This window comes from Callithrix jacchus, chromosome 14 (assembly GCF_049354715.1).
Source record: "Callithrix jacchus isolate 240 chromosome 14, calJac240_pri, whole genome shotgun sequence".
Taxonomy (NCBI): domain Eukaryota; kingdom Metazoa; phylum Chordata; class Mammalia; order Primates; family Cebidae; genus Callithrix; species Callithrix jacchus.
In genome coordinates, this window is record NC_133515.1 from 51,271,426 (window position 1) to 51,293,939 (window position 22,514).

The 22,514-nt window shown below is 36.2% G+C and overlaps 1 protein-coding gene across 50 annotated transcripts in view; it reads right to left on the bottom strand.

The window, feature by feature from the left end:
* Positions 1-22,514, bottom strand: part of EHBP1 (EH domain binding protein 1) — a 388,496-nt gene that overhangs the window by 197,895 nt on the left and 168,087 nt on the right. For all 50 annotated transcript variants that reach the window (XM_035272471.3, XM_054244907.2, XM_054244906.2 and 47 more), the window contains one exon: positions 2,505-2,686. In XM_035272471.3, coding sequence (XP_035128362.1) covers positions 2,505-2,686 — 182 coding nt within the window. The remainder of the gene's footprint in view (positions 1-2,504; positions 2,687-22,514) is intronic.

Consider the following 22,514-nt stretch of genomic DNA (forward strand, 5'->3'; position numbering starts at 1 on the left):
TCATATTTAAATCTTGTTTAAATGTGGGGCACGTAACCTCCCAAAAGTTAAGAAACTATTATAGTAGGAAAAGCACTTTAAAAACAAACTCTTTTTAAGAGTTACAAGATAAAAAAATTACCTTGGCTGATTGTAAGTTAAATACTATGTATTTGGTATATATAAACTTTAAAAAATGTTTTAAGTATTTTAAGCACAAATTTATAAAGTTTACATTAAGTTCTATAAAAGTCAAATCATTTATATTTTCTTCACGTATTATTTTCACCTTAAATTTCAAATAAACTACAGTGAATGAAATATATATATACTATTTACAAATTAATTTTTACTTTGCTATACTTCCCCCAAATTCAGAAAGCCAAATTAAGATACTATTTCTTTGTAAAGTAATGTTTAATATGGCATTATCTTCTACATATAGTACAGCTTTACAGACTAAACTGATTTTCGTATCTTATCTCACATAAGCCTTAGAGTTAACAAAATCATTTTCCCTTTTAAAAATAAATTCAGTGACACAAAGTTTGCATGAGCAAAAAAAGTTGTATTATCTTACGTGAATGTCTTACAAATTGCTCACTTATCAACAGGAGACAATTTCAAAATGTCATTCTTAAAATATTAACTTGCTGCCTGGGTGCAGTGGCTCACGCCTGTAATTCCAGCACTTTGGGAGGCTGAGACAGGTGGATCACTTGAGGTCAAGAGTTCAAGACCAGCCTGGCCAACATGGTGAAACCCTGTCTCTACAAAAAATATAAAAAACTAGCTGGGTGTGGTGATATACACTTGCAATCCCAGCTACTAGGGAGGCTAAGGCAGGAGAATCACTTGAACCCAGGAGGTGGAGGTTGCAGTGAGCCAAGATCGTGCCACTGTTTTCTAGCCTGGGTGACAGAGAGAGACTCCGTCTCAAACCAAACCAAACCAAACAAACATTGTTAACTTGCTTAATTTCATACCACTTTAATTTCCTCATATTTTAACCCTGAACATTTTTCCTTGGGAAAGGTAACAAAGAAAAGAAGGAGGAGGTAGAGAGGGAATTTAGGATTTCAGAAAGAATTCCTTTTCCATTCAAATTGAGACATTTGGTTTGGCTGAATTTCCTCTCACCCAGATTCCTGTGAATGGTGCTGGTTCACTTACAGCTTCTGCCCCGTGGAAGGAAGTCCACCCTCAAAGGATCTTCTCTGAATTTTTTTGTCTTCTTCCTGTTTCCTTTCCTTTTCTTTTTGCTTAAACTTCATTCAGGGTAAGAGCTTTATTTTTAATTACTCAGTATTTAGGCCTATAATTTAAGATCCTGAGATGAAAGACTAAGATGTTTCCAATTCTGCACTGTCCCTACCACACTGGCTTAGAATCCAACTTTCCAGAGAGGAGGCTTACTGTTATCTATCAAGTCATGTGTTGAGCCATGTAGATGAGTGTCAAACATCTCATTTTGACTGATGCACAGAATCCAGTCTAATCAGTCAAGTAGACATGGCCAATTATAGTAACCACTTTCCATTAGGTCAAATACATTCAGAACTGTGATTCAGATTAGATTGAAATGTTCACAGCTGTCTCTTTCCCCTCACCTTTTAAGTCTGGGTATAGGATTTCCATTTCTCCTGTCTATTCACCTTCCACTCCACTTAGGTATTAACCCTTCATAACACCCATAACATTCACCTACTCCTGACTTGATTGTATGCAATAACTTACATAGTGGCTCACTCCTGTAATCCCAGCACTTTGGGAGGCTGATGGGGGCGGATCACTTGAGGTCAAGAGTTCGAGATCAGCCTGGCCAACATGGTGAAACCCTGTCTCTACCAAAAATATTAAAAAATTAGCTGGGTGTGATGGTGTACACCTTTCTCCTCCTTCTGTAGGTATGTTCAATTGATTTTGTCTAGTTAGAATTTTACTCTTTTAAGAGACTAGAACTGAATCTAGAAATCTCTGTGCAATGCATACTCAGTGCTTAAGAAGTGATTTCAAAAATCACTTCTTAAAGAAGAATGATTATAATAAACTGCTTATCTAACTATACCTTCCTACATAATTTTTGGAAGGTCGAGCCAAGGAATATGATTTGGCAAAAGTTCCCTTAACTATTTTATCCCTTTTATCTTAAACTTTTCGCTTTGGGTTCCTCTCATGTCTCAATTGCACTGACTAGTTCTACACATTGAACTGTGTGTACTTCAGAGTACAGACTACTACACTAAAGACACTGAAATATAAAACAAATACTTATAATATCCTAATATATACAATTTAAATTTTGAAAACAGCTGTGATCACTTTTATATTATTGTACATTCTCTGGAGTCAAAAGAGACTATGCATAAATAACAAGGAGTTCCCTTAATTCAGCCTCTGAAACAAAGAATGGCAAAAATGATTGGTATGCTGTAAGATGTTCAACTGTTGCCAGTCTACAGAGTCAAAAGCTGTGCTGTATTGAAACACGACATGTGGCAGCTTATTTGACAAAAGAAACTTACGTGGCTTTTCCTTCCCTAAGGAAAATGCAAGATAATGAAAACTGAAGAGTAGCAGATACAACTTTTTTAGATAATGGCTTGAATTTTAACTTCACATCAGTCTGAGTTGGCATAGGGCTTGCATACTGTTTCATATTGATGCTGCTTGTAGCAAGAGCTTTCCTTCGACCAGAAGGGGATTCCTGGAAGATTAAAGGAAAAAAAGACTATGTAATTTTGAGTTATTTATAGCCAAATATTTTAAAGTATGATTTTAATAATATATCAAATAACAATTGAAAACTTCCTTTTCCTATTAAATTCCTATCACGCAATAATTAAATAAAATTACAATGAAGTTCTATCATAGCTTTTCTATTTATAAGTAAGGCAGATATGCAATTGGAAAGAGGTAACCCAGGCAGAAACAAGAGAAGATTAGAACAACCCGAAACACCAGAAAAGGAGAAGCAAGGAATGAAAACTAGACAGAAAGTCTCCAGGGTTACTATGAGAAGAGAAATACTCAACAATTGTTTTCCTTGCTTTGATTATGTTCGATGTAACCTAATAATATTTCTCCTTTTTAAACGCCTACAATTATTTATAGAACTTCCAGCCTTGGTGGCATTCTACCTCTTTTTATTTTGGCTATAATATCTGAATTCTATGTATCCTGTTATTTCAGTCTTATTTCTTCCCCGGGCTTTTTTTTTTTTTATTGTATCAGTCCATAGTTCTCTCTCCCATAAAAGCACACATATCATAAAAGAAACAGTTGGCTTTCTGATCCTATGCCCATGAAGACACCACTGACTGACTCCAGCAAATCTCAGAATTCTTCTCAACATTGCTATTGCCAATTCATCAGAAATAGAACACAAAATGAAACCTATTTGCTATCAAAAGTACTTAAATTCCATTACTACGTTATTGTGTTTCTTAATTATCCTTTACAGAATAATAGCCTAGGAGAACAATGAAAACAGGACAGCAAAATAATGGTTGTATATTAACTTTGTACAAGACACCATGTAAATTCTGGAGAGATATGATGAATAAGATATAATCTCTGACTGTGGGTTCTACGGCAAAGGGAAAATTTTAGATGTAGGATTATGTGTAAATAACAAATCAGAAATCACATATCATTATTTCTTACAGTTTACTAATATGGGAGTTAAGACCAAAATTTAAATCTTAATTTTCAAGATGGGAGTTAAGACCAAAATTTAAATCTTAATTTTCAAGCTATGTGACCTTGAGCAAGTCAGAAAACTTGAGTCTCTATAACTTTCTCTATAAAATAAGGAGGCTAAACAGAAATCCATTCAAGTTCTACAATTATTTTCCATAAAATTATTCAATTTTCAAACCAAGGCAAGAAAAACTACCATTAATACCTTTGAAATATTATTTTAAAATCTTTATTTCTCCTATGTTTGAAAAATTTGCCTAAAATAAAGATATAGTAATTTAATCAAAACATTAAAACAGACTTTTAAAAAAAACTGACATTTCTACCCAACAGAATGAGTAAAAATGTAATGTAGCATCCCTAAAGAATACCTTGTTTTAAAATGTGGTCTTATCTGTCAGATTATGCACAGCAATAATATATAGAACTATTAGTGCATGCAGATACCTGATGAATGAATTTCAAAAATGCATCAAGCACTTGAGAAGGATTTAAGTCCTCTCAGAAGAAATACTTAAGAATATGCAAATACTCTCAACTGAATCAAGTTGAACAGATATGACTATACCAAACAATACAAGTGTTCTTTCCCTGGTTGCTACTGTCAATCAAAGAATAAGATTAAGGTCCAAGGTTCTGACAATGAGCAAAATGAAAAAGTACGATCAGAGAGTATCAATTTATTACACTGATATGAACAATAATCTCTTATTGTGCCTTTAGAATAACTAACAATTTCTATATATAATGTAGGATTTAAAGCCTCTGTTTTGAAAGCATGCCATATTAACTGTCACATATTTTCAGTTTTTGTTAAACAAATCTGTTTCACAAAGTATGACATTGACTCCTTAATATAATTATTTAATTTTATAACCAAATAATCTATACAAATTAAGATAACTTAGAAATGAGCATAATTTTGAAAACTTAAAGAATGGTTCTGTAAAAGTCTAGATTTTTTTATCATGTTCTGCTAATTTCATTTTTTAGAATAAAAAGTATGTAGAAAAATTTTTCCTCTGAACTCAGGTTCATGGCAAAAAAAATGTTTTTTAGGCATCTGGTAAATCAGTGTCTTCGAAACAATAGGTAATAAAAGCTACTAAATTCTAAATACAATTAGCTGTACTATTTAATTAAGCAATTATTTGCTTAGGAACAATGAAAAGAGTGCTTTCTGAGGTCTTGGCAGATGAGTAGAATACAGCTCTTTTGAGTCTATGATATCCATTCCCAATATTAATTAACACAGGACCTCACTAGAGTCTGTGTCCTTAATATACTATGCCCTTGATATAATGGCTCATAATTGGGAAAAGGAATTTGAATGGTGTTCCTAGTAATTCTCCACCTAGCTCAGACATTGTTTTCTCCTTAAAATTAGCTGTTTCAGAAAATACATTTTAAGAATAGTAATGAGTGAAAATATGGGGATCTTTCATAGCTCCAACCCGACTCCACAAATCTTCATTTTCTTTATAACCACCAAGTCTAAATCTGTACCCACCCAAGATGAATAACATTGCTATAATCAGTTACATAAGAGGAATGAAATAATTGACTGCACTCAAATGAGCATGTCTTTTGCCTCCTATAGTCCTTCTTTTTTTTTTGAGACAGAGTTTCACTCTTGTTACCCAGGCTGGAGTGCAATGGCACCATCTCTGCTCATCGCAACCTCTGCCTCCTGGGTTCAAGCAATTCTCCTGCCTTAGCCTCCCAAGTAGCTGGGACTACAGGTGCGCACCACCATGCCCAGCTAATTTTTGTATTTTTAGTAGAGACGGGGTTTTACCATGTTGACCAGGATGGTCTCGATCTCTTGACCTTGTGATCCACGCACCTGGGCCTCCCATAGTGCTGGGATTATAGGCAAGAGCCACCGTGCCCAGCCTAGTCCTTCTTAAAGGGACTAGGGATCAGCCAGGGAGAGAGAGTTTAGAGAAAATTACTATTACTGCTGCCAGGGTCCTAATGCTACTTCAGATCACATGTGGGTTGGACAAAAGAATAAGAATGAGAGAAAAAAAGAGTAAGAGAAACTAGTACAAAATGAAAGTTTAGAGACAGGAGTCATTAAAAAAGTGAAAGTTGAGTATGTGTCTGAATATCTGTCTCTGGGCCTATGTTTATACATCAGTTTATATGTGCATCTGGCAGTATTTTGAAAATTTGTTTAAAATCCCTAAAGCAAAGGTTCTTAAACTTTAATGTTGATTAAAAACCAAAGACAAAACTAAGAAACATTATTAAAAATGTTAATCCCTAGATCCCAGCCCTAGAGATCCTAAATTAGTAGACCTAAAAATGGACCTAGGAATCTGATTACTAAAAAGTGATATCCCCCTTCCATACTACACACCAATACCACCAGGCATTTCTGATCCAGTTAATCTAAAATCACATTTTCAGAAATACTTCCCCTAAGGAAGTTCTTACACAAAATTATTTTAATTTAAAAAATGTAACTCATTTTTCATAACTATTTCCATTGTTATAAAAAGACTTAGCCTATATATTTCCATTTCTTTGAAATACAGTCTATTGTAGTTGGAATCAGACAAACCTGGATTCAAATATGGCACCAGTATTCATTCGTTGGTTAATCTTTGGCAGATTTCTTCATGTATCTAAGCCTCAGTTTCACACTCTCAGATTGGCAAATATTTTTTAAAGTTGGTAAGAATGTGAAACAATGCAAACTCTCTTACACTGCTGGAGAGAGTTTCAACTGATACAGCCACTTTGAAAAACAATCTGAAATCTCATAAAGTTGAACACATGCAAATCTTAAGAACTCAGCAATTCTCACCCTATAAATATGTCCTAGAGAAATTCTTGCAATAACACATGAAAATAACTAGTAGAGTATTTATCATATAGTCAGTATTCAATAAATAATGTTTACTAATTTTATGGACCATTTAACCTGGTTCATTACACTAATAAATAGTCCATCCAGGGTCAACAATCTTGAAAGGAGAAAAAATAGATAACTGCATAATTCAATGCAAACTGTTTACTTTAAAGTAGTGTAGCTACATAATTAAAATTCATGCATGGACACCCAGTATGTTCAAGCCAAACCTAAAATGAGTTCTCCACCTCAATGAACTCTCATTGCTATTCATGTAGTAACAATGCAAGCAACAGGTGAATAAATATTTTCTCTGTACATAAGCATAAAGAGGTAAAGATCTTGCAATTTTTATAATAAGAAATGAACTGATTAAAAAAAGGAATAAACATATTCTGAGACTCAGGAATTCTTTATAAATATTTTTAAACATCGTAAAAAAAGAGCTTTTAGTTAGAATAAACGATTAAGACCTAGTATTTGATAGCATAACAGGGCAACTATAGTCAATAATACTTTAATTGTACATTTAAAAACTAAGTAAAAGAATATAATTGGATTGTTTGTAACACAAAGGATAAATGCTTGAGGGGATAGAAACCCCATTTTACATGATGTGATTATTATACATTGCATGCCTGGATCAAAACATCTCATGTACCCCATAAATATATACACTATGTATCCACACAAATTAAAAATAAAAAATTATACTTAAAAAAGCATTTAGATAATCTCATTACTTTTTCCTCCCAAAAACTAAGAACACAGTATAAAACATAATGGTAGCAAGCAATGTAGTTCAATGGCATAACTACTAGTTCATACTCTTTTGATGTTGTTGCTGTTGTTTTTTGAGACAGGGTCTCACTGGGTCACCCCCAGGATAGAGTGCAGTGGTGCCATCACAGCTCACTGCAGCCTATGGGGCTCAAGCAATCCTCCTGCCTCAGCCTCCCAAGCAGCTGGGACTACCCACATCTAGTTCACTTTTTATTTTTGTAGAAATGGGGTCTCACTATGTTGCTCAGGCTAGTCTTGAACTCCTGAGTTCAAGTGATCCTCCCACCTCAGCCTCCCAAAGTGCTAGGATAACAGGCATGAGCTGCTACATCTGGCTTTAATTCATATTCTAAGACGATGGAGAGGACATTTCTTGTCCAAATTATTTAAGTTAGTTTCCTTACAGAATAATAGTTCATTGTATGCTATTTCATTTATTATGAACCCTACAATTAGTAAAATTAATGTAATGCCTCTCCTATTAAAATATTTGGCTGACTTTATTACAATATTGTATAAAATAAACCACATAATCGCAATGTAATCCCTTCTCACATGCAACAGGACTAGGGGTAAGGGTACAGAAAGTTACTTCGATTTTTACAATTTTTCAAGGCTTTATTACATAGACTGTTCTAAAAGATTCTGTCATATACAAATCCTTTATCAAGTCTCTTACAAGACACTAAAAATTAAACTAGTAGCATTAACATCTGAATTTTAAAATTATAAAATATACATAATAAAGCATAAAACATAAAAATTAATAATAAAATGAATATCCTGTACTCATCACCCAGCTTAAGAAACAGAACATTACCAGTACCTTAAAAGCCTCGTGTCCCTTCCCAAATTGTATCCTTTCCATTCCTTCCTCCAGAAGTAAATAGTATTCTAAATTTTTTATTACTCCTTCCCTTCACTTTTTGAAAATATCATGCTGATAAATGGGTAAATTAAATGTGGTTTATCCACATTTAGTTTATCCATATACACACAATGGAATACTATTCAGCCTTACAAAGGATATTCTGGCACATGCAACAATATAGATGAGCCTTGATGACATTAAGTGTAGAAAACCAAACACAAAAGGACAAACATTGTATGATTCTACTTATATGAGGAATAGGCAAATGAAAAGTAGAATAGAGGTTACCAGGTGCTGGGGAAAGGATTGAATGGGGAGTTTTTGTTTAACAGGTACAGTTTCTACTTGGGATGATAAAAAAGTTCTGGAAATGAACAGTGGTGATGGTCCAATGCCACTGAATTATACACTCAAAGATGTTTGAAATTTTGTTATATATATTGACCACAATTAAAAAGTGAAAAGACTTACATTGTACAGTTTTGTGAGTTTTTAAATTTTATATAAGGAAATAAAATAAAAATTTTTGTGATTTGTTTCTTATATTCAACATCGCATTCTTTTTTTGTTTGTTTGAAGACAGAGTTTTGCTCTTGTCTCAAGCTGGAGGGCAGTGGCATGATCTTGGCTCACTGCAACATCTGTCTCCTGGGTTCAAGCAATCCCCCTGCCTCAGCCTCCCGAGTAGCTAGGATTGCAGACACCTGCCACCACACCCTGCTAACTTTTGTATTTTTAGTACAGATGGGGTTTCACCATGTTGGCCAGGCTGATCTCAAACTCCTGACCTCAGGTGATCTGGCCACCTTGGCCTCCCAGAGTGCTGGGATTACAACAGGCATGAGCCACCACACACAGCCTCCACATCAAGTTCTTAATATTCATATACGCTGACATGTACAGCTGTGATTCATTAAATTTCCTTGCTCCTAATATTCAATTACATGAATTTCTACAATTTACCTATCCATTTTATTGTTGATGGTCATATGGGTTGTCACAGGTTTGTTTTTTTTTTGATTTGAAATGGAGTCTTGGTCTATCACCCAGGATGGAGTACAGTGGCACAATCTCAGGTCATTGTGACTTCCACTTCCACCTCCTGGGTTCAAGCAATTCTCCTGCCTCTGTCTCCTGAGCTGGGATTACAGATGTGCACCACCATGCCTGGTTAATTTTTGTATTTTTAGTAGAGACGGGGTTCCACCATGTTGGCCAGGCTGGTCTTGAACTCCTGACCTCAGGTGATCTGCTTGCCTTGGCCTCCCAAAGTGTTAGAATTACAGGCGTGTGCCACTGTGTCTGGCTGCAGGTTTATTTGGAATTATTAACAAAGCTGTTATAAATATTTTTACACTTATATCCTGGTACACATACAATAATTTATCTGGGACATATTTCTAGGATGGGAATAGCCAGGTCATAGGATTGTACATGCTTACCTTTACCAGAAAATACCAAATTGTATTCCAAAAAGGCACCATTCGTTTGCACTTTCTAAGAGTTTCCCATTTTTCTTAAGATGTTTTGTTAAACTTTAATCACTTAATGTGGTAAATTAATAGATTTTTTTCCAAAATTAAAGCAACCCCACATTCCTTGGAGATAGCCAGCCAGGTCGTGATGTACTTCTTTACATTAAAATATATATCGAGCTTTGGATGCCTAACGTTTTGCATGGGATTTCTGTGCATTCATGGAGGAGATAGGCCTATCGTTTTCCTTTCTTGTACACTCCTTGGTTACATGAGCCTCATAAAATAAGCTGGGGTTTCCTTTCCTATTCTCTGAAAGACCTGAAGACTCCCCGAGTGAGTTTAAATATTTTCTCCCCACCCAGGAATTTCTCCATCTCATTTAAGATTTCAAATTTACTAATATAAAATGATTTAAGATATCTTTTTATTACGTTGATCGCTGCAAAATGTATGATCTTGTACATTTTTCATTCCCAATACTATTTATTTGCACCTTCTCTCTTTTGTTCCCAAATGAGTCTTGCTATAAATTGATGATTTCATTAGGCTTTCCAAATCAACAACTTGTGATTTTGTGATTCTTTCTAGTGAATGTTTCCTATTTCAGTAGTTTCTGCCATCATTATAATTTCTTTCCTCATACTTTCCTTGGGTATATTCTGTTCTAACTCCTGAATTTTGAGGAGTTCTTTGCTGATATAAGCAGTTAAGGCTATATAGAGTCATGCAACCTTTAATGACAGGGATACATTCTGAGAAATGCATCATTGTGTGAATATCAAAGAGTGCACTTTCACAACTCTGGATGGTACGCCCTACTACACACTCAGGCTATTTGGTATAGCCTATTTCTCTGAGGCTACAAACCTGTACAGCATGTTACTGTACTGAATACTGTAGGTAATTCTAACACAATGGTAAGTTTTGTACATCTAAACATATTTAAACATGGAAAAGTTGCAGTAAAAATTTAAAAAGCTTTTTAAATGGTACACCTGTATAGGACACCAACATGAATGGAGCTTTCAGGCTGGAAGTTGCTCTGGGTAAGTCAGTGTGTGAGTAGTGAGTGAACGTGAATGCCTAGGACACTACTGTACACTACTATAGACTTTACAAACACTGTAAATTTAGGTTACCCTAAATTTATTTTTTTTAATTCTTCAATAATAAATTAATCTTAGCTAATTTTTTCACTTAAAAACTTAAACTTTTTAGCTTTTTGACTCTTGTAATAAAACGGACAGATTATACAGCTGTACAAAGTAGCTTCTTTGTTTATATTGTTATTCTACAGCTTTTTATTATTAGAAATTTTTTTTTACTATTTAAACTTTTTTGTTAAGAAATAAGACACAAACACACACATTAGCTTAGGCCTACAAGGGTCAGGATCATCAATATCACTCTCTTCTATCCTACATTTTGTACCACTGAAAGGTCTTCAGGACCAATAACACCAATGGAGTTTTCTTCTCCTATGATAACAATGAAACTGCTGCCAATCAGAGTGATCAGCCTGGTGTAGGGTGGCTATGTTGTGGGCCTAAACCAGGTGGGGGGATGTGGGCTGCCTGGAGAAGGACCTACCTGGGGCTGTTTTACAGTTAATATTTCATATATATGGGGGGGGACTATTTCACACACACACATACACACACACACACACACACACACACACAAGTATACTCTAAAATAATGAAAAGTAAATACATAAACCAGTAACATAGTTGTTTATTATTATCATCAATTATCACATACTATACATAATATGTACTATACAGGCATATCTCAGAAAAATTCCCGACCACTGCAATAAACTGTATATTGCAATAAAGCAAATCATATAAATTTTTTGGTTTCCCAGTACATAAAAAAGACTACTATACTGTAGTCTACTTAGTGTGCAACAGCATTATATCTAAAATAAAATGTATACACCTTAATTAAAATACTTTATTGCTAAAAAATTCTGCCACAGAGACATAAAGTAAACATATGCTGTTACAAAATGTCACTGACAGACTTGCTCCAAAGGGTTGCCACAAACTTTTAATAAGGCAGTTATCTACAAAGCACAATAAAGCAAAGTGCAACAAAAGGAGTTATGCCTGCACTCATTTGACTGGTTACACAACTGATAACACAGTAGGTTTGTTTATATCAGAATCACCAGAAACAGGTGAACAATGAATCATGCTATATTACCATGGCTATGAAGTCACTGAAATAGGAATTTTGTATACGTAGTTCCCTTGATGAGTTAAACTTTGTAATGCAGCATGTGACTACATGTTTCTCTAAGTACTGCTTCAACTAGAGCTCACATGTTTTATCACAAGGAATTTTTGTTATTTTGTAGTTATTTTCTAATTTTTCATCATAAGTTCTTTGACTCATAAGATATTTAGAAACTTTTTTCATCTATATGGAGTTTTCTACTTATTTTCTTGCAGTTGACAATTACTTAATTGCATGGAGTCACAAAATATGGTCTGTATAACAACAGTTCTTCGAAATGTATTGAGACAAGCTTTATGGCTTAATCCATGATCATTTTTCATAAATGTGCCATGGGTACTTAATATTTAACTGCTGTGTACACACCGCCATCTACTTTTATGACAGGAGCATTTTTATGTAAAGTCACTTACAGCACCAAATTATTATATTTTCTATGTGATAAGTAAAGTAGGAGTAGAAATTTTCAAATGCGAGGTCATGGACTATTTTACTAAAGTGCACAAATCAAGGAACAAATAAGTGAAAGAGCTGAGGAGCTGCTCATAATCTGGGCAAAATTCCAAGTAATAAACCTCTTTTTTCAATTTACCACCCTCCCTCTGAACACACACACATCACACAATTTTTAGCACACTGTATATTTACTTGATACCATCTTTTCTCTCAACTGGATTAATGCAACACCCTTCAAACTAATCTTACTGCTCCTGCCTTTGCCCTGCAATTATTCCCAACATAGCAACTACAATGATCCTGTAAAGCCAGTTTATCTCATTCCTCTATTCAAAAGCCTTCAATTGCCCAGAGTAAAAGCCAAAAAGCCCTTACTGGACCAATAGGCCTTATATCACTAGACCTTCCTGACTTTCCTCTTTGATCTTATCTACTATGCTACTGTTCTTCTTTTTTTCTGCCCCAACATACTGGCCACCTTACTTTCTCCAATGCATCAGGTATGCGTCTCCCTTAGGGCCTCTGGACTTGCTATTTCCATTACTAGGAATGTTCTTCTCGTAGATATTATACGGCTAGCTCACCCACTTCCTTCAAGTCTTTTACTAAAATTCACCTTCCCAGAGAGGCTTTCTTTCTCTGCCCACCTTACCTAAAATTTCAACCACACTCCCAATACACCTATTTCATATTCCCCTTTACTTTTTCTCTTTAGCTTATACTAGCAAATATGCAAATACTGTTTATTTACATGCTCACCACTTTATCCTAGCTCTAGAACCATAACATATAGCCTTTGCGCAAAAAATACTTGTTAAGTGAATATTACACTTGTTAAGTGTAATTCTAGGACTTTTAACACTTTGAAGTACCTTACATCATTAGTTTCTGCTGTTCAAGATTTTTTGCACATTACTTTACAGTACCTCTCCTAAACAGGAGAAAAAGATGTGAGGTAACAAGAACTGTACAGTTTGTTTCCTTCTGTACAGCTGGGCAGATTTATCCAAGCCAGACAGGGCACAAACAGGTAGATAGGACCCTGGCTATGTGGAGAAATGGGGCAAAATAGGTATTCCTTCATTTGGTTTATGTGGTGGGGAAATGGAGTGAAGGCAGTGAACAGCTTCAGTAACACCTTGGACACCTATTCCAAAACCAGTGTAGGCAAATCAGATGCCAGAGACATTACAGAATTAGAAGAGTTAGGAGAGAACAGAGGCTAGTCTAAAACTAGCCAAATCCATGACAACACCATACACAGATTACCCCTTAAATGAAGCCACAGTCTTCTTTACAAACTTCTCTTTCTCCTTCTGACATTTAACCTCCTCTTATTTTAGGACTGCCTCTTGTAAGCAGCATATATCCAAAACCAATTTTAATCCAGTCTGATAAGCACTGGCTTTTACCTGGAGATTTAGACTAACAGTTCTCAAGTGTTTTGTCTTAAGACCCTTTCACATACTTTATTTGAGAACTCCAAAGAGCTTTTGTTTATGTGGGTTATATCTATCTTATTTACTCTATTAAAAGTTAAAAATTTAGAAAATAGTTCATTCATTTAAAAATAAGTTCATATATTAACATGTTTTATGAAGAATATACTTTCTATACAAAATAATTTAATGAGAAGAGTGTCTCTATTTTACATTTTTGTAAATTTCTTCAATGTCTTTTATCTATCTCTAAAGTCTCTTTAATATCTGGTTTAACAGACAGCTCTAGTCCCATATTCAGTCTGTGTGATACAGATTATTTTGGTTGAAGTATATGAAGAAAAAAAATCAAGTCTCACATAGACATGTAGCTGGAAAATATGGGAGTATTTTAATTATCCTTTTCGACAATTTCAAGTCTTCATATTTAACACCATACCAAAACTCAACAAGCAGTAGTTTCTTAAAGGCTAATGGTAATATCGAGCCTGGAACCTTAGTAATGAATTTCTTAAACTCTGTTACATTAAAATGCATTGCTCTATCATGCATATGGAATGAATCTTTTGTCCAGGGATGACTTTGCAATATCGTAGTCATTTGAAAATATTAATTCTCTGCATTATGCATATAGTGACACATTGCAGTATTTAATACCCGCCAACATATCACACTCGTTTATGTCTTCTCCCATTCCATCAGAAAAATCTTCAAGCACTGGGAAACTATCAGTCTCAAGGTAGTGGATATAAGGTTTCATAACTCTAATTTTCAATTGAAAGCTCAAGTTTTATCATTGATATATAATTTCAGTTGCTTACCTTTAAGTGTAGGCTCACTTTGTTCAGTTTCAAGAAAATATTTGTCAAATACCCCGGGGTGAATAACCACAGTTAGTTTTATCAAGTAAAAAGTGGTGTTCCAGGAAAAAGGTGGCTACTTTAAAGCTTAAATAATCACACAAGTGGCTGTTTCTTGAATAACTTTGTCCTTTGTAATGCAGCATAATTTCTTTATGCATACTTTCCATTGTGTCATAGAGCATATTAAAAAAAAACGAATATTCTAGTGTTGAAATTTAATGAAATTAATAATTTTACCACAACATCAACAACAGTCATAAATGAAACCCATGTGAGGGCTAGGTCCTGGTTATAAATTTTCAAGGCTGATATTGCCTTGACCCACTAATGCTAAGAATAGAAGTGGTAGATTTTCTCATTCGTTTCTATGCAATGAATTTATTTCTTCCTCTTTCTTACAGTGATAGTACAACTCTGGGGTCTTAGCTTTATATAACAAGGGGGTCTTATTAGGCCTTCCACCTTGGAGGAATGGGAGATGTTAGACTTTTTCTACATTCCCATGTAGAGGTAAAAGCAGTAAATCATAGGTTCAGTAGAAACTTTCAGTGGGAAATGTATGATGAATTCTTATCTTCTGGATTTCCCCTTTCAGTTATTACTATTATTGTTTGATGTCTTGGATTGCTTCTATAAGTGCCATTCAGGGATGTATTTTAAAAGACTTTTTTCATATTTTACCTATTTTCCTATATGGATTATTCATGCTATCTAGCCCATCACATTTCCAAAAGCAGAATTCTTCATTTAAATGTGATAAGAACAGAACTGAGCATTTTTATAAACAACCATCAAAACTAAGTTCACTTTTCTCATTTTGACCTAAAGTCTTCAATTTAGTATTGTTTCAAATTTATTTTATTGAAGTTTTCTAGATGTGGATCTAAGAACCAATGCAACATGTCATGCCTTTGTTGTTTTGTCTGTTTAGATGCTAGGCCTTAACATCACCATAGCCCAATACTAAGTATCTGATCGTAAATCACTGCTTGCAGTACCACACCCTTCTAGAGTCTCATAGTCTACTGCCTGATTCTGTTCATGTCCTTGTCCATCAGAACTCTTAAGTTCTGTTCTGAGTACCACTGAATCAGGGCACCACAAAATGAAGTGATAGGCAACCAGAAGTCTGACAGGCATTCTAAGAACATGTGAGTAAATTAATGATGGCTGTGTTAATCCATTTTGTGCTACTACAACAGAACACCAGAGACTGGGTAATTGACAAAGAAAAGAAATTGATTTCTCACAGTTGTGGAGGGCAGGAAGTCCAATGTCAAGGAGTCAGCATCTTATGAGGATCTTCTTGCTGTGTCATCCCATGGCAGAAGGCCAAAGGACAAGAGAGTAAGCAACAGGGGGCCAAACATGCTTTTGTAACAAACCCACTCTCCCAATAAGAAACATGCTCTCAAGATGGTGAAATTTATGCATTCATAAGGGCAGAGGACTCAAGACCTATTCACCTGTCAACACTGTGACATTGGGGGATTACTTTTCCAACACATGAATTTTGGGGGACACATCCAAACCAAAGCATTCCACCACAACCCCCAAATTCACATCTTTCTTACATGGAAAATACATTCATTTCATCCCAGTAGCCCCAAAGTCTTAACTGGTTCCAACAGTAATTCAAAAGTCCAAAGTCTAGAGTCTCATCTAAAGCAGACAGGGGTGAGACTTGAGGCATGATTCACCATAAGGCAAATTCCTCTCCAGCTGTGAACCTGTGAAATTAAACAAGTCATCCACTTCCAAAATACAATGGTGGGACACGCACAGGATAGATATTCCCATTCCAAAAGAAAGAAATAGGCAAGAAGAAAGGAGTAACTAGTTCCAAGAAAGTCTAAGATCCACCAGGAAAACAACATTGAGCCCTAAAGCTGAAGAATGATCTCTTTTGACTCCACATCCCACATCCTAGGCACACTGGGGCACACAAGCAAAGCCATAGGGACAGGCCTCAGATGACCCTGTCCCTATGGCTTTGTTGGACACAGTCCACTCAGCAGCTCTCATGGGTTAGAGTCTCATGCTGGCAGCTTTCCCAGATTGGAGTTGCACACTGGTAGCTCTACAGTTTTGGTGTATCTCAGGTGGCTTAACCCCCACAACTCCAGTAAGTATTGCCTTGGTGGGAACTCTCTGCTGTAACCTTGCTCCCATGGCTCCACTAGACATTGCCCTAGTGAAGACTCTCTTCGGTGGCTTCACCTCTGCAACAAGTTTATTCCTGGGCCCCCAGGCTATACATGACATCCTTTGAAATCTAGGTAGAGCTATTCATGCCCCCAAAGTTCTTGCATTCTTACAGGTCTGCAGACTTAACATCAAATGGATGCCACCAAGGCCTACTGATTGAGTCCTCCAGAGCTGCAGCACAAGCAGTACCTTGACCTGCTTGAACCACAGCCATGGTTGGGGTAGCTAAGGACCAGTGAGCTAGAATTCAGGGAACAGAGTACTGAGGTGGCCCTGGGCTGTGAGCCTGTTGAGGGTACCCCAAGACCATCCCCTGAAGTCATTCTGTCCTCTTAGAGCTCTGAGCCTGTGATGGGACAGGCAACCTGGAATATCAAACTGTGGTTGTACTACCTCTTTAGTAAATGTACTACTCTCTTTAGTAAGTGGTTGTTTAGCTAAACCCTTGGTTTGCTCTCCTCAAGATGCCTTTTCAGTCTTCAAATGGCCAGGCTAAGAATTTTCCATTTTTTTTTTCTGTTCTGTTTCCCTTTTAATTATAAATTCTGTCTTTAAATAATTTCTCTCTACTCACATCTCACTGCATGCAGTTAAAAGTACCCATGCATTTCCTTGAATATTTGGCATAGATATTTCTTCCACCAGATATCCTAGTTCATTACTCTTAAATTTTACCTTCCATAAAGCCCTTGGATCCAGACATAATTCAGCCAAATTCTTTGCAACTTCATAATAAGGATGGTCTTTACTCCAGTTCCCAAAACTTTCTTCCTCATTTCCCTCTAAGACTTCCTTAGAATAGCCTTTACTGTCCATATTTCTACTAGCATCCTAATGACAACTGAAATAACCTCTAAAAAGAGCAAGGCTTTCCCTAGAGCTCTTGTATTCTTCTGAGCCCTCAACAAAACTACCCTTAATGCTCTATTCATAGGAATCTAGGCATTTTCTGGCCTGTTTCACCAAATCCTTCCAGCCTCTACCTTTCACCAAGTTCCAAAACCATTCACATTTTCAAGTATTTTTATTATAGCAACAATCTCATTTCCCAGTACCAATTTTCTGTTTTAGTCCATTTGTTTGCTGCTGTAACAGAGTATCAGAGACTGGGTAATTTATTAAGAAAAGAAACTTATTTGGGTTACAGTTCTAGAGGCTAAAAAGACCAACTCAAGGAGCCTGCATCTGGTAAGGGGTTTCTTGTGCATCATCCCAAGGTGAAAGGTAGAAGGGCAAGAGAGCTTGTGAAAAGCAAAACTGAGCATGACAGCAAGAGCAAGAGGGGGCTAAACTCATTTTCATAACAAACCCACTCTCACAACAAAGAATTAATGATATTAATCCATTCATGAGGGTAGAGTCCTCACAATCTAATCAACTCTTAAATGTCTCACCTCTCAACACTGTTGCATTGGGGATTACATTAACACCACAAGAACTTTGGGAGACACATTCAAACCATAGCCCTGGACTTAAAAGTCTCAGTGATCAGATCTTATGCTCTTATAAGATCTGATCTTGATCTCATGATTATTGAATTATTTCAAAATGTAAAGAATTCACACACTCAATCATTTGTGTAACTATTCGTTTTCTCTACTGACTCAAAAATCAAAATCATTAGATGAGATCTTAGAAATTTTTTAATCCAACCTGTCATCCCAATGCAAGAACACCTTACTTATGCTGTACCTAACGGTTATAAAATTTGTTTCCTGGTATTTTTCATTCAACTTCAACCTAGAAACTCTCAAGACTTCATTCACTCTTTCTGAAATAAAATAAGTTGAAGGGCTATACTATCAAGACCAATGATTTTGCATTACTCTATAAATAATTAATGAGAGCCTATTATGGGCCTGGCATTCTCTCATTTAACTCTGTGATAACACTTCAAACTTTACTGTCAAATGATAAAAAGTCAGTCTAGAAGTTAAATAGTTCTTACTTTTCAAAATTGTGATGCTGGTCCTCCAAGCTGTCACAAGTACCACATTTCTTGCGCCATGCTGAAAACATCTCTGCTTCATCAGCAGACCAAAATGGAATACTATAAAATTTAATTTGGAGTCCATGGAGCAATTAAATGCTAAAGCAGACATGCTACAGGAAGCTCCCTCAACCAAAAAGACTTAATTAGAAACCATATCAGCTAAAATAACCAACTCAGATGGTCGGATGGAAGAGAGTTTGGTCGCACAAATGTAAAAGAGAAAGAATAAACATTAAAAATTGGTTCAGATATATACTCATAAACGTTACAAAATTATACTGATTTTAGAATAAAATCTAACTTTTGTCATTAAGTCCTTAACCTTCTTAGAAGGAAACTACAGATAAACATTAAAATACAATTTAAAGTGTTTAGGTCAAAGGTCTAAATGGGTTGTAGAATGTCCAAATTGAAAAAAAAAAGTTATTAAAGCAGCCCTAACTTCCAGTTTACTACAAAGTTGCTAAAGGCAGTTTATATGAATCCCTTCCCCTTAACACTAAAGAAAGCAACAAAAAGTTTAGTCATACTATTTTATGCAGTTGTTCAACCTTAAACAAGAAACTCAACTAGCAGATTTTAAACTTAGTTTCCACTAGATGTTCTAAGAGAAATATAATAATTTTAGTTTAAATAAGACCTGGTTCCCAAGGATTACATCTTTCATGGCCTGGACTTGAATGTGTGTGCTGATAATGACTCCTAAATCTTCAAGACTAGACAGACCTATTCCTGAGCTCCAGATCCAAGCACCCAAGTGTCCATTGTTCATTTACCCATATCACAATCTCAACATACCCAAACTGAACTCATCTCCACCACTTAAGCTGTTTCTCCTCTTAGTTTCTCATCTTAGTGAATTGTACCACCAACCATCAAGCCTCTTAATCCCAAGCATCTCAAACCAAGCTGGCTCTCACTGCTAAATCTCTCCAGAATCTGGACTCTTCTTTCCATCTCCACTGTCACTTCTCCCTAAATTCAAGCCTCATCATCTGTGAGCAGACGACTGCTAAAGCCTCTGGACTTGTCTTCTTTTCTCTAGACTCATCCACACCTCAGTTTCATCTTCTGGGATTATGTAAGGGTGATCATCTTTTTTTTAAGGCTATACTTTTTTTCTGATTACATGAGAAAATTCACCACAGAAAATTATAAATTACCAATGGGAGCCTGCATCCAGCCTAGAAGAAAACTTCTGTCTCATTAATTTACTTTGCATTTCTTTGATAACTCATAAGCCTGGATATATTTTCATATTTATTATCCATCTGTATTTTCTCTTTTGTAAAACTGGTCATGTCCTTTGTTCACCTATTTGGATCTAGTCCCTCTTCTCAACAAGCAATTTCTAGAGCTCTTTAGTGAAAAAAATATTTGCCTTTGTCTGGTACTTTTGGTGCTAATATATTTAATGTTTTCTTGCTTTGTCCTTTACTTTCATAACTTATAAACTTTATTTTTTCTTATTATTAGGTGGTGCAAAAGTAATTGCAGTTTTTTGCCTTTTTGACTGTAATTACGTTTACATCAACTTAATATAAGCAATGGGACTTCTGGTTTCCAGTTCCACACTTCTGGTTTCCAGTTCCACATGTAAGGAGCTTTGAAGTTACCACTCTGTCCTAACAAGTAAAAAAGTGAACAAACTGAAAAATCAATAACTATTCTTAGATTCATAAGAAAAGTGAGGTAAGGGAACACTGCTGACCCCATAACTGGAGAGACAGACAGGCAATACAGAGAATTACCAAGTAGAAAAGCAGAAACCTCCATGGTTTCTGTGCTGGCTGGGGTTTAAAAAAAAAAAAGGTGAAACATAACTGAGGAATGTCTAAGAGGATTACTTGGGCCCAAGAATTCAAGGCTGCACTGAGTTACGATTATACCATTTCACTCCAGCCTGGATGACAGAGAAAGAGCCTGTCTCTTAAAAAAAAAATTGTTTTGGAGGTATTTTCTAGAGGCTAGGTATATACAAATCATGGATACAGCTGGTGGCCAAAATCCTAAGCAAATTAACACGGGAACAACAAAAAAATACTATATGTACCACTTATAAGTGGGAGCTAAACACTGAGTACACATGGACATAAAGATGGAAACAATGGATACTATGGACTACTAGTTGGGAGAGTAACAGAGTGGTAGGCTGAAAAACTACCTATTGGGTACTATGCTCAATATCTAGGTGACAGGATCCATACCCCATACCTTGGCATCACACAATATACCCATGTAACAAACCTGCACATGTTCCCCTTGAATCTAAATAAAAATTAAAGTTATAAAAACAAAAAAACTCCAGGGGTACCAGGTCATAGGGGACCGCCATGCTTTTCTGAGTTTTACTTCTAAGAGCTTGATCTGCTTCTCACAGTAACTACAGAAAATTCCCTTGTGCTTCCAACTGGGGGAGAGGGGAGGATAAACCATTTTAAAACACATGATTACTCTGCTCTTCTTAACAAGGTCTGCCCTCAGAGAAACTGCTTAACCAGAGCCTAAGTAGCTGGGGTTTTATCAGAGCCTAACTGACCAGGGAGAAGAGAAATACTCAACTCCAGCCCACCATAGCCATCCTGCCCCACATAAGAAGGGAGAAGAAAATACTGAAAAACACTTGTGAAGTTCACAACACAGAGGCACAGGCTCAGTATAAGACTGAGACCTAATCACAGGAATACAGAACGCTTCCCTCCCCCACATCTTACCGTCACATTACTCTAGGCTATTTATAGCACTTCTTTTTACCCAGGAAATCACATCTGGCTATGAAGAAAAAACTAAAAAAGAAAAAAAAAAAGGCTGGGTGCAGTGGCTGTAATCCCAGCACTTTGGGAGGCCAAGGTGGGTGGATCACGAGGTCAAGAGATCGAGACCAACCTGGTCAACAAGGTGAAACCCCATCTCTACTAAAAATACAAAAATTAGCTGGGCGTGGTGGCGCATGCTTGTAGTCCCAGCTACTCAGGAGGCTGAGGCAGGAGAATTGCCTGAACCCAGGAGGCGGAGGTTGCGGTGAGCCGAGATTGCACCATTGCACTACAGCCTGGGAACCTAGGAGTTCAAGATCAGTTAGACAATATACAGAGATACCCTTCTGTGAAAAAATCAGCAAGGTGTGGTTGTGTATGCCTCTGGTTGTAGCTACGAAGGAGGCTGAGGTGGGAGGATATCTTGAGCCTAAGATGTTGAGGCTGCAGTGAATTTGATTGTGCCACTGCATTCCAACCTGGGTGAGACAGCCAGACCTTGTCTCAAAAAAAAAGAAAAACAAAACAAAACTCAAAACCACAAAACGTAGAAGAGTGGAAGACAAAAATAGGTATAAAGAACAAGGACAACAATTAGAAATCAGTAACAGTTGGCCAGGTGCAGGGGCTCACGCCTGCAATCCCAGCACTTTGGGAGGCCGAAGCAAGCAAATCATGAGGTCAGGAGTTCGAGACCACTACAAACACCTGTATACACATAAACCAGTAAATCTAGAAGAAATAAATAAATTCCTAGACACTTATACCCTCCCAAGACTAAACCAGGAAGAAGTTGAATAACAAGACCAATGACGAGGTTTGAAATTGAGGTAGCAATTAATAGCCTACCAACCAAAAAAAGTCCAGGACCAGATGGGTTCACAG